The following is a 14,004-nucleotide window of genomic DNA, read 5'->3' on the forward strand; positions in this document are numbered from 1 at the left end:
TAATAAATGCCAATATAATGGCTATTAAAAAATATATGAAATATATAACAATAATATAACAATAATAACAGTAATTTTAGGAAAAGGACAACAAAAAGTCTATGAATATCACAACATTTTAGGGGCAAAATAATCTGTATTACTTAATCTTATAACATTGATTTAATATCAAATACTTTTGATGTTCTAAAGAAGGCAATACAAAATTAATTTCATTTTTATCACACATAATTTATTTTCTATTTTAAGATCTAAAGTTAAAGTTGTATTCTTATTCTTGATTTTGAGCTTATATCCTATTTCAAAGGAACTTTTTTATATGTTTGATCTTAAGTATTTTTTCTATATTATCATTTTGTATATTAATCATCACTTTCACTTTTCTCCGAGTCATCTAGCAAACCATCGTCCTGAAGATTGGGACAACATATTTATTTGAAAAAGCGAATCTTTTCATCAATTAGAGTAAGAGTTTCAACGTAAGTAAGCGCTGCTACTCTGCAACTTAAATACAAAATACGTTATATTTTGTAAATAGATCACCGTCCTATCATAAGGAGCCATACAACCACAATATAACATTTATAGTTTATTCTCTTATGATTAAGAGTTTGAAGAAGTAAAAAAAATTTAATGGTGGAAAGGGTAAAACCTATGTAATTCTTAAATCATAAAAATATGTTGTCCCTGAAATTCTTTTAGCATGTCAGCTTTGTATTTGGCATAACTTTTCCCGTGCATTGCAACATCCTGAAAATTAGTTATTTTTGTATTAATAACATACCTAATCGAAGATGGAAATGCAACACTCGACATGTCAGTGTTCCTATGACAATATGGCTCCTTTTCACCTTTCGGAACCTATACTACCTTCATTTTGAATCTACAAAGCAGATTTATACCTAAATGCGTAACAGGGCACATGTAACAACTTTAAAACTAGATATTTTTAGTGCAAGCAGCTTTTTATCCCCCCCCCCCTATGTACGCCCTTTAAAACATTATCTGGTAGCTTTTATTTCTTCAGTGATATATTTTAGACCAACTCAAAACTAATACCTATAAACAAACAGACGTGTTATATGTATGTTCCAAAACAAACCTGATGAAAAGTCTTGGAATAAACTAATTGATCTTCCTCGTCTGAGCTAAGATCTTCAGGTTCTGCAGCTGTTACTCTCAGCCTGGTTCATTGCACATTTAGTATATTTTTTCCTTTCAAAGATTTTTTGCTATTGTGTATTAGTATTTGATTAAGAAAATGTATTCATGTATAGGGATGAGTTACGAATCTAGGGGAAAAAAGTCTTAGTTTAATTTTCTCTCCTCCTTGTTTGTATTTGTATTTTTTACTAACACTAAACAAACAAGGCTTTTCTAATTTAGGCCTAAGATTTTTTCATTCTTTTATCTATAATACAAAGTAGCTTGATATCAATCTGTCTGTCTGTCTTCAGCTTAAGATCTCAGTAACCACAGAACCGATTGGGCTCTACTCTTCAGTGTATATACCTACTGGTCCTGTGATGGTTTAAAGCTATTTTCCTGGAGGGTGGGACACCCCCAACCCCCCAAAAACTAAAAAAAACCACCCCCCAAAAATAATTTATTTACATTCTTTGTAAAATCTCATTAACTGCTGAACAAATTGGGCTCTACCCTTCTGGGAATAAACCTACTGGACTTAATTTTTTACTTAAATTTTTTTAATCTTTTTTTATTTTTTTAAACAAAAAACAGTAATTGGAGTGGGAGAAAGCCAACATGAAATCCCCCCCTAAAAAAAAATAATATTTTTTTTTACAAAGGGGTAGTTTTACGAAATGCATTTGAACTTAATTTAGTGAACCGCATATTTTTTGCTTGTTAATGGGTTAAACTATATTTTTTTATATGGCATATATTTAAAAGAATTTCAATTATCTACCACGTAGTTTTCAAGACTTGAAAATCGTCTTTATGTGATATATGCAATTTAAAAAGACGTTTTCTAGACATGATATTTTAAAAACTACGTGGTAGAAAATTGAAATTCTTTCAAATATATGCCATATAAATGTAGTTTAACCCAGGGAGTAAGGGGGGGGACAATGGATCGAATATTCAATTTTTAGGAGTCTCAGACTTTGGGGACTGGCTTAAAGGGAACATGCAAGAATTTAGCAGTTTCTAACCAATCTTGGGGACCAATTATGAATGACGTCACGCAAAATCATGCATAATCTCGCGGCAAACTAGCGCGTCAACAAAAAGATAAACAATAACAAGCAGACAGAATATTTTGATTTTAAAAATTATTTGGTAAATTGAATCATTACATTTTTTAAAAGCGAAGCTTTTCTATAATTATTAAAAGCGAAGCTTTTTTATAATTAGGATTGGTCCGTCCGTCCGTACGTCCGTCCGTCCGTCCGTAACGGATAGCTTTTTTTGTTAATTTAGACATGTTAGAATTGTCCTATCGATTTCAAATTTTGCATGGCGATTCTTTTAGTAGTTAGGTACGATTTAGAAAGCGTAGCAACTCTATAATCATTACCAAAATGTCCGTACGTCCATTTTAAACATATTTTAACATTTTATACATTCGCATTCTGATTATTCAGTTCTGACATTATACAAGTGTTTATGTCCGTTTGTCCTTCCATTTCAGAGCTTCGCTTTTATGGATGTTGTCATCCTTGTTATATCTAATTCTTGTTTAATGTTAATTCATTCCGATTAGTGCGTTGTAGAAAGAAATTATTTTAAGATTATTAGTTATTATGAGCAAAGCCTTCCTATAATTAGGTCCCGCACATTTGTACGTCCGTAACGGTTAGCTCTTTTCATTACTTTAGACATGTAAGATGTTTCTTATTGATTTAATGTAAAGGCAAAAGTTTTTTTTGTCTTTAGCTTAATATTTCTGTAATTAATGATCCGATTAATTTCAAAATTTTAAGGAAAATTCACGAAGTCCTGAGTTGTTCAAGATTTGTTTATCATTAAAATCTCAAGATGGTGTTATTTTATTTTTCTGTCCTGGATGCTAGGAGCGCAGCTACCAGTTATCCTAAGATATGTTACTTAAACCTTAAGATCTTTAAAATTAAGATGTACTTATGTTCTCAACTATTTTATTATGTAGTATGAAATTTTGACGCAAGGTATCTCATTTTTATTTCGTTAAATGAAATAACTTGAGTTAAAAGTTCTGTAGGAAGGTAATTGTTTTAGTAAGTTTTGTAATATAATTATTTAAAGGCTTTTTCATGTCTAAGCTTTTTAATCAATACAATAAAAAAATTTGGGTAAAAGAAGTTGTAAAAGTAAAATGGTATGTTTCCTTAATTTTCCGAAGTTTAAATAATAACAATTATGGAAATGAATTGTAAACAAGGGATTTCATCTCTAGAATCTAAGGCTTGTAGTAAAGCATCAGTTTAAGGATGGTGCATTTCGAATTTAAACAATTCAAAAAGTCAAAAATTTCCACTAAAGGTTGCTATATTGCAAATACTTGTTTAATCTGGAAATATCTGGGTTTTCAACCTTAAAGGGTCACAACTATAAAATTGAATTAACTGCCCATTGTCCCCTCCCTTACTCCCTGAGTTTAACCAATTAACCAGGAAAAAATATGCGGTTTACTAAAAAGTTCAAATGCCTTTCGTGAAACTACCCCTTTTAATTTTTGAGTATGCGAACAACCTGGGTTTAATTTTTAATTTTACGAATTAAAATTTTTGTGTATACGGCAAACAACCTGGGTTTAATTTTTACGAATTGAAATTTTTGTGCATACAGGGCACAACCACAGAGTAATTAAACAAATATTAACTTTGCTGAATATTTCTACTTGGGAGGGTTGACTTCCCATTACTTCATAGGGCGAAACCCCTAGAGGCTAGGGGCGAAGCCGCTAGTTTTAAATATCTCATCTTTATACATGGAAAAAATATAGCGATCAAAGACATGGTCTCTGTGTTTGCTTAAGACATAATTAGCCATATAGCTTTGCTACTTCTGGCCGCAATCGTCTTAGTTTTAAAGTAAGTTGGTATACACTCAAAATTAATACTCTAAATTCCTGTTAATTCCAAGATCCAGATGGTCTGAATAATCTCCATAATCAACGTCTTCTTCTGACGAAAAATCCTCCTCCTAAACATTAAAAAAGTTATGTAGCGAAGGATCTCCTTATTTCAAGCATTTGTTTGCTTTGTCAACAAGTAGTTTAATGAACGTATAGTAACAATACGACCACATTATAGAGTAGAAAGTGATAATCTTATGCAATCCAAACTTTCGTCGCTAACATTATGGGATTGAATCACATGATGCTAAATAAAATAAGCTTCTTAATCTGCTAGAAATCTTTAATTGAATTGAACGTATTATTGTCTGATATATCATTTAGGATCATAAGGCTCAATATTTTCCTGAAGTGCATATGATGCAAATAATGAATGAATAGTTATTTATCGCATCATATTATAAACAACTTTCCACGGACATAAAAATGTACAATTGTAAGATTAAAACCTAATTTTAAATTGGTTTTAAAATTATGATTGTACATTTTTATATTCGTAAAAAAACTGAATATAATACAATACCATACATGATTTTTCAGACTGTCTGAGAACCGGTTCTTATCCACCGTATATTAATCGGTTTCGAAACCAAAAATATTCTTACATCTGGATATTCATTGCCTCTGTAATCTTCATCATTAGAATCCTCATCATCCTCATATTTAAACTCCTCGGGGGCTTCTCTGAAATTAGATAAATGTAAAAATAATCACAAGGCAGGATAAACAGCAATAGATAATATATCCAAGGAAGAGGTTTAAACGAATGCAATAATACCCGTTTATACTTGTTTATAAAATAAATAAAATGATTTTGATTCTCCTTTATCTTATGGTTAAGTTTTATAAATTAGAGATGTAATGCCTAAAACAGGCGGCGGTGGCTTTAATGGCTTCACTCAAGATGAACTTGGTGCTGCTCAAAAAACCAGAGCAGCATTGAACAAAAGCTTCGGGAGTGATACCATTGAATCCACCAAAGCAAAACTTCATGAAGTAAACGATACAAATGAGAATGACTATGTTGGTGAATGGACATCTGCTACAAAAAAGGGAAGAAAGGGTGAAAAGGAAGGGGGTGAAAGTAGCAGAAAAAATCCTCCAGCTAAGCCAGACTCTGATAGTAAAACTATGCAAAAACCTAATTCTGTAAACATTCAGGAAAGGAGGAAGAATCTGTCAAGGAAAGGTGGAGATGATGGTGAAAGGCAAGGGGAAAAGCCTAAAAAAGTTAAGTTGGATAACTCATCATCCTTCGCCACTGCCCTAAAAAAGGGTATGAAAATTGAGATTCGGTCAACAAGATCAAACTCGGATCTAGACCAGGAAGATTTTAACCATCTTGAGCTATATATGACCAACACATATATAGCAGCCAAGGAAAAACCTGACTTCCATATAGTCAAAGACATGGTAGAAAGAGGACGGTCCATGGGAGGTATCTGGTATGTCCTAAAGAATGAAAATTATATGAATTGGATCTTAAATTGCATCCCCAATGCAGGTATACCGGAGGGTAGAACTGACTACAGCTATAAGGTCTTTGGTCCAGGCTGCAGGCCCTACAGATATTTTCTGATTAAGGGCATAAAGGAATGTCTCTGGAGGCAAAGGGAAGAATTTGTTGATCTCATCAGAGCCCTGAATCCCCATCTAGACTATACAGTCGAGGACTTTGAAGATGGCCATGAAAGAAAGACACACATCAGAGTATGCCACGGACTTCTTAATAAAAAGAAGGAGGTAAATGGTAAGGGTCACTTCTCCATAACCTTAGAGTTGGACGAGTTTATGATCAAGGACCTCATAAAGGAGGGAAATCTGGTCTCTGTTGCCCTTTTCTCACAGGTCAAAGCTGTGGGTGGTGGCATAGAGAAGGCCATGAGACAAATGGGCATAAAGGTACTGGAAGGCGCTACCAGCCTTGAGGATCTCCTGGCTGATACTAAGCTGCAGGATGATATGGAGGACGTAGTTAGTATGGATGAAATTGAAAGTGCTGAAGAAAAGCTGGAAAACAATAACCAGGAACAGGCAGGAACCCAGGAGGAATCTGCCATGGACAATGGTGAATAGGTAAGAAATTGATTTTCAATAATCGGCGTAGGGATAGGTCAAGTGTAGCCATAAAAATCTCACAGTTAAATCTCCATCACTGTGTGACGGCTATGACTACACATGATCAATTTTTACATAGAAATTATAATACTAGTAAATCGCATATTAAATACTCTGGCTCCATTTCTCTCATACAGGAGCCTTATTTTAATGCAAGAAATTTTAAAGTACAAGGTTTTTCAAGGGATTTAAAACTCTTTGTTGGTACTAATAACAGCAAACTCCGTGCATGTATCGTTGTAAGTAAAAAAATTGATGCGTGGCTCATCAACCAATTCTCAAATGAGGACATGGTAGCAATTGGGGTCAAACAAAACAATAATATTAACATCTATTGTTCCGTCTATTTACCATATGATAGTCCATCCCCGCCCCCCAGTGATTTACTAATTAAGTTGGTGGATCATTGCAGGGTAAAGGGTTGGGGTATCATTATAGGATCTGATGCCAACAGCTGGAACCAAGTCTGGGGCTCCTCAGACAACAACCCCCGGGGGACAGCACTTTTGGACTGGATCCTGGGGACACAACTTCATATTGTAAATAAAGGTAATAAACCAACTTTTAATGATATTAGGAGGGAACAGGTTATAGATATAACCTTATGCAGTAATAACATTGTGGATAACATTGAAAATTGGCATGTCAGCAATGATGTCACTCTCTCTGATCACAACAGAATCGAGTTTGACTTTATTCTTGAACATGCAGATAACCCAAATGATACCTACAGGAATATTAAAAAAACTAATTGGTCAGCTTTTAAAAATGATTTAAAGGAAAATTTTCAGGACACAGGTAACGAGGACATTGATACAATGGCCACAGAGCTTGAAGAAGCTATAATTAAGTCTTATTTAAGTAGCAGTAAGGTACTTAAATTCAAAAAAAATAAAAAGCCACCCTGGTGGAACAAAGACCTTACTATACTACAAAAAAGGGTCCATTCTACTAGGATAAAGTTTAACAGGTATAAAACACCGGAAAACCAGGAGGAACATAATTCCCTCAAAAGGGATTATAAGTACAAAATTAGGAAGGCAAAGGAGGAAGGTTGGCAAAAATTTTGCACAGAATTAGAAGATCTGACCTCTGCAGCCAGATTACAGAAAACATTAAAACAAGGTAAAAAACAAATGTTTGGTACATATAAAAAACCAGATGGATCATATACAGAGACACCTGAGGAAACTCTAAAACTGTTACTGGACACACACTTTCCAGACAGTGAGGTAAATATAGACCATATTCCAAGAACATATGAACCAAGTAATCTAGATGTCAACAAGGTAATAAATACCCAATCGGTTAAAGCAGCTTTTAAATCCTTCAAACCATATAAAAGTTGTGGGCCAGATGGGATTTACCCAGCCATGCTACAGCAAGGTATAGACATAGTACAAAAGGTAGTTAGCATCTACAGAAAAAGTCCCCACACGGGAATTATCCCAAAGGCTTGGCTAAAGGTAAAAATTGTCTTCATTAGTAAACCAGGTAAAGTAGATCTCAGTGACCCCAAGTCGGTAAGACCCATCAGTCTTACATCCTTCTTGTTAAAGGGACTAGAACGTATAATTTTCTGGCACCTTAACAAGACAACCTTTAAGTACAACAAGCTCCACCAGAATCTTTTCTCATACCAGGAAGGTAAAGGTACAGAGGATGCTTTGCACTCTCTAGTTCATAAGGTTGAAAAGGCCTTGGAGAAAAAAGAATTTGCAGTTGCTCTATTTTTAGACATAGACGCTGCTTTTTCAAAGGCAAGTATTGAGAGTATTCTCAAAAACATGGAAAGAAAAGGTATTGATCCAGGTATAGTACGCCGCGCTGGTCTGAATACATGTTAGTACACAGAGAATGTTTTGCAACCTTAAATGGAGAAACAGTAATGAAGGTACCAACTAGAGGCACCCCCCAAGGAGGTATTTTAAGTATCATTTTCTGGAACCTGGAGCCAGATGACCTTCTGGACAGGTTCCCACAGGTACATCCCAGTCTTATAAACTGCTTTGCAGATGATATTGTGGATATCATATCAGGTATTGACATGAGCACCATAGAGTGCAGACTCAGGCAAGACATAAAAAATTTAGAAAAATGGGCCGCAGATAGCGGCCTCAGTTTCAGTGGCCAAAAAACCAAGGTAATGGTTTTCACACTGAAAAGAAAGTACAGAAACCCCATATTGTTCTTACAAGGTGAACAAATAGAGGTGGTACAACATTTTAAGTATTTAGGTGTCACCCTAGACAGTAAATTGACCTGGTGTAAACACGTTGAGAACATCACAAACAAGGCCACCAAGACTCTGGCCATGTGCAGGTCAACCATTGGCAGAAACTGGGGACTTAAACCTAAGGTATGTCGCTGGATTTATATCAGCCTTATTAGGCCTATATTATCCTATGCAAGTGTTGTATGGCTAAAGGTTGCCATAGAAAAAAGTAAGTTTTGTAAACTTGAAAAAGTTCAAAGACAAGGTTGCCGCCTCACCCTTAGTGCAATGTGCACCACAGGGTCAGAATCAATGGAGACCATCCTAGACATCAGACCCATTGAGATTCATCTCAAGGAAGTGGCCCTAAAAAGCTACATCAGGTTAGTAAGGAATGGAAACTGGAAACATAAACCTGGAGAAACCCATAGTAAGTATAATCATTCAGTTATTGTAACTGAATTAAGCAAAGAAATACAAGATATTTCAATGCCAACGGACAAACTTCTTCTTAAAGAGAGGGAGACCTGTGATTTTAACACCAGCATTAAATCCAGGACAGAAATGGAAAGTATTAAAGTTCATATGAAACCCAGAACCCCAAATACAATAAATGTATTCACCGATGGTTCCAAAACAGGAGCAGGTAGCGGTTATGGTTACATTTGTAAAGGTACAACAGATATCAAGGCACAAAACTTTGATCATCTAGGTAAGCTCGCCACTGTTTTCCAAGCTGAATTATCAGCACTGGAACAAGCTGCGGCAAAACTTATTCAACTCAATATTTCGGACAACACTATCAACTTTTTTGTTGACAGTCAGGCCGCCATTATGGCTGTAAGTAATTTCACAGTGGTCAACAAGAGTGTTCTTAATGCAAAGAATGCTCTTAATATTCTTAGCAAAGATAATGTTGTTAATGTAAACTGGATACCAAGTCATGTCGGCCACCTTGGCAACGAGGTGGCGGACAGACTTGCCAAGCTAGGTTCCTATGGAGGCGACAGCCATAGGACCAGGCCAGAACCATACTTACCTGTGTCGCTAACGTACATTAATTCTACTATTAAGGAATGGGGACTAAGAGAACATCAGAAAAAATGGCAAACCAGGAAGAAAAAATCAGACTGCAGGCAGACAAAAATGATGCTACCCAGCATACGTAACAAAGCCTGGAATTTTATCCAAAATTGGACAAGAAGAGATATCATGTACATAACTCAAATTCTAACAGGACATGCATGTGTTAACAAACACCTTAAAGAAATGGGGTTTGCTGACACAAAAGCATGTGAACATTGCAATGACCCCATTGAATCTATTGAACACATCTTAGGAAATTGTCCCAAATACAATCAAATAAGGGTAAACATCTTCGGTAATAACATTATATTAGCTAAACACTTTTGGGAACTCAATCTGAGGGATTTAGTAAAATTCTTCCAAGAAAACCAAAAGATTTAGCTATTTTGAATAAGTATTAGCAACCATAATGTAAATATATATACACACTTATTTTTAGGTAAATACTGTATATACTGTAAGCTCTATTGAGAGAGGAGGAGAGAGAGAGAGAGAGCGGGGAAGGTGGAGAAGATGAGGTATGAGGTGACGGACCTAGAGTCTGGCCTTGGTGATCATCAAGTTGGCTGTGCAGCCCAGGAAGATCACCACCTCACCCGAGGTTATCAGGTAATGCCTAAAACTGTATAACCTTGAAGGAACGAAAAAGAGGAAAATGCATACTTTTCCAATTTCAATTTTAAGGGGAGTAGTGATACCCCTGGCCTACACCATCTTCCGCACGCGTTCGGCCCAGAGTTAAAAATTAAAATAGTGAGATAACTTTAGTGGCATCTCACTCATATACTTAAAAACACATAGGTAGCATTTTAAAAACAGAAAACATTTAAAGAAACAGCATTTAAACAAAAATTCTGTTCAATAAGGTTAAGAACGATTTCTAGCTGAATATTTTTTCCTTATAGATATGAATTTATCTTACAGAGAGGCCAATATTAAAATTACCTACCTGTATTCATCATACATAAACTCAGTATCACCAAAACAAAATGGTTGAACAGAAACAAGGCCATCAAATAAAGAGTCGTTAAAATCTCCAAAGGCATCCTAAATTAAAAAGAGGTTTGATGAAGGAAGTGTTAAAATTTTAAAAAGCATCTTTTGTGTGAAACTATAGTTAGAATTTGAACTTAGTCTAGACAATTGGTATAAAGTGACCATAGAAGATCTATTTTAAACCTTATTATAATGTACCATTTGTTTAAGGATATATATCCAGATAAATTAACAGGGACCCCTAACTTTTACTACAACAGATATTTTGCTCATATATATCTATATTGTGTTAAAAATTCAACCCTATGACAATATTAAGATTTTTTAGAATCTCCGTTTGTTTCATCATCGCGATTTGCGGTCCATAAGTATAGTAGGTACAATTATTCTATTACATAAATTAAGCATATACCATACATATAAATTTTTATCTCACCTGTTCAGCAAAGTATACATCATAGACATAATCATCATCAATATTTTGAGGACTAACATACTCTCTTATCATTTCTACTCCATTACAGCTTAATCTCTCTGGGGCAGGACTTATGATCTCCTTTTCTTTTTCCTACAAAAATATGGATTTATTAAAGTAGAAAAATTGTAAGGGGGGGGGGGGTGGGTAACATCATGATCTACTTTTTAAATAAGGAAATATAAAAATAAAAAATCATCTGGCAAAATTTGTATAATCGAGGTCATTCAATAACATTATTCCCCCATATTGAACCTAATTTACTGACAATGACATACAAGCAAGTTATAAAGTATGTACGCTGAGTAGGTAATGCTTTAAAAGAAATCTTCACCTTTTCATCAAATATGTCGAAAAGTTGGTATATTGAATTATGTTCTGTTGTACTATTTTCTTCGATTTCTTGATTCTCCTTATTTTCTTCCCCTTCCTGAAGAAAAAAACATACTCTGCGAACAAATAAACTCTTTGGAGACCATTGTATTATAGGTCCTTGGTACCATATAAATGACGCAAAGTCATTACATTTCGTAAAGGGTTGGTTTGGGACTACCCCTGCGGTAGTGTCAATCCGAAGGGGGACTACCAGGATTTTACTAGTGAACATCTAACTAGAGTCTAAAATTTATATTTTAAATTTATTATTGAATTACTGATCAATAAATCTACTTTCAGATATTTTTATTCTTCATTAAGAGGGATTTAAAGATCGCCCAAAACCCACCCGCCCTGTAGTGGGGATAAAATTCATTAATTAGAAGGGAGGTTTCAAGTTATTTACTTTTGATTACCTACTGAACATTATTGACCAGCCAAATAACTGTCTAATGAAGGGTCACTTAAGTTGACCGAAAAGGCAGCTATTTTATTTGGCGGTCAAACGAGTCTGACCGGTCAGGGCTATAATTTATGCTGACCGGTCAAACTTGACTCCTCCCAATTTCAATTAATTTAGGTTAGGATATATAGAATTTTGGGATGACCAAAACCAGCAACTTTTACATTTCAGACTTTTAGACAAGAAGAACAGTGAAAGCCAGGTACGTGCCCCTATGTAGTACAGGTAAAATGTATAGCTAAATATATTCACTTTTTTTAGTTTCATTGTTTTATTTTAGGACATACTAGAGGGTTAATCAGCCATATCTTTTAAATGGGCACTACCTTATTAATACCTTTGATTTGATTGGAGTTTCCCATTTTAAGAAAACCTAATATGTTCTGACAAAATCTTAAGAATCTGTTTAAAAAGAAATGAAAGTTGCCCATGAGGCTAGTTGGGCTGACACTTACATAAAGTTACCTGAATGGATCTTTTGGTATTTACAACTCTAAATCTCTGTGCTTCTCTATCTAATTCTTTTGCTTTGGCTCGAGATTTTGTGCTTGTTTTCACATTACTTTTCTTATATTGTTTCTGAAATAACAAATTAAATGACTACAGTTTACTTTTTTGAAATAAACAAATAATTCCCTTTCAGCGTATAAAATAAAATAGCTCAATAATGACTTTACTCATTGTTATGTTAAGTATTCCCTTCAAATAAGCATTCCCAAGTGACCAAGATCCTCAAGCAGGAAACGAAACTCGAATCATTTAACTTCTTTGATCAAGAAATGCATGATCAAAGCACTAAGCCACTATTGGAATGCTTGAAGGTAGTTCTGGAATGAAATAATTTTCCAAAGTCTAATTCAAGTATTTACTAAGTATTCTAATCAATTACTTACTTTTAGCTCTTCAAAGTTGGGCAGCTTTTTCTTTTGTACAATACTGGCTATTTCTTGTTCTTCACAATTTTCTACTGTACCCGCCAACTTCAACAGACGCACGCCACCGTTGAACCCCACGTCTTGAGCCTCGGAGGTCCGTGACCGTTTGGCAGACAGGACCAAGATTTCTGAAGGGTCATCGGTAATGCGTCTTTTCACCCTGACAAGGGTAGGTGTGCGTGTAGTCATAGTTCAGTCTGAAATAAAATATAATAACATAATTGGTTAATTTCATACCTGCTATGAAACATTCAATTAATATATATAGCAATGATCATTATTATTCCATTGAAAAAATAATTCAAACCTCAAAAACTTAGGCTTTCGGAGTAACTATAACATACCAATATCGCCTCTAAAATGGTCCAATATTAAAAATCATAATAGAAAGGCAATAATTAATAACTATTACTATATATTTTTTTAATTGTAGGAAGATACATTTTTCACATAATTCTATAACTTTATCATTTAAAAACATCGTAAAACTTGTTCAGGCTTGTATTTTATTTATGATTTTCATTGACGATAATACATAATATCAACATATTTCACTTTTTAAAAACTAATCTTGAAATAAAACTTCTGAAATGTTTTAATTTAATTGTTAAACACATTTGATCGAATTTATATGTAACTTCTGAATTAAATTAAATAAAACAGAATAAGAAAGCAGTCTTACTTATTAGGTATAGTATAAATGTATGAGCTTAACATATTCATGATTTCATGTAATTTTTACTATATAATTTTGATAGCTCTAGCTAGCTAGAAATAAATACCTATATTAATTTCCTTAGTTCTAGAAATAAATGAGTTTAACATCAATTTTCACTGAAGATTATTTGCACTAAGGGTCAATATTAACATATAAGCCTCCTGTAGGTCTGTCATTTAATAGATCAGTATAATAAATTGCAAAGCAATATGCTTGAAGGCATATTTTTTTTCAAGGCATGATCGAAAGCGGTATATTAGCAACTTCTTCGCTCATTCATTTCACTTCCCTATATAGTATATAATCCGTCAGCCCCTCGGAAAAGTCATGCTTCTTTTACCACCCCCCATACCCTCTAAAATACCCCCCCTTAACCCTATAAATAGAGAGACTGCGGGTGGGATAAGAAAGGGGTTAGAAAAAAAAGAGATGGATACAGGGGGGGGGGGGTGCAATAAAGTGTACACTAAACTTATTAAAGTCGTCTTGATTACAAATATTCTAGTCAAAGGGTTGAATGTGAAAAAGTTGCTACATTTAACTTT

At 34.4% G+C, this 14,004-nt stretch overlaps 2 protein-coding genes across 2 annotated transcripts; one reads left to right on the forward strand and one right to left on the reverse strand.

The window, feature by feature from the left end:
* Positions 1-276: 276 nt before the first annotated feature.
* fs(2)ltoPP43 (female sterile (2) ltoPP43) lies at positions 277-12,943 on the reverse strand. Its single transcript, XM_080174809.1, has 10 exons — positions 12,700-12,943; positions 12,272-12,385; positions 11,303-11,398; positions 10,930-11,061; positions 10,447-10,544; positions 4,684-4,762; positions 4,072-4,146; positions 1,103-1,183; positions 687-750; positions 277-409 (listed from the first exon to the last, which is right to left on the reverse strand). Exons 1-10 carry the CDS (start codon positions 12,928-12,930, stop codon positions 363-365), a joined length of 1,017 nt encoding a protein of 338 aa, XP_080030935.1. The 5' UTR covers positions 12,931-12,943; the 3' UTR covers positions 277-362.
* LOC145317009 (uncharacterized) lies at positions 4,940-6,742 on the forward strand. Its single transcript, XM_080157897.1, has 2 exons — positions 4,940-6,154; positions 6,635-6,742. Exon 1 carries the CDS (start codon positions 4,940-4,942, stop codon positions 6,152-6,154), a length of 1,215 nt encoding a protein of 404 aa, XP_080014023.1. The 3' UTR covers positions 6,635-6,742.
* Positions 12,944-14,004: the final 1,061 nt, after the last annotated feature.

The sequence above is a fragment of the Acartia tonsa genome, chromosome 1 (genome assembly GCF_053477335.1).
Source record: "Acartia tonsa isolate MP-2025a chromosome 1, ASM5347733v1, whole genome shotgun sequence".
In the NCBI taxonomy this organism is placed as follows: domain Eukaryota; kingdom Metazoa; phylum Arthropoda; class Copepoda; order Calanoida; family Acartiidae; genus Acartia; species Acartia tonsa.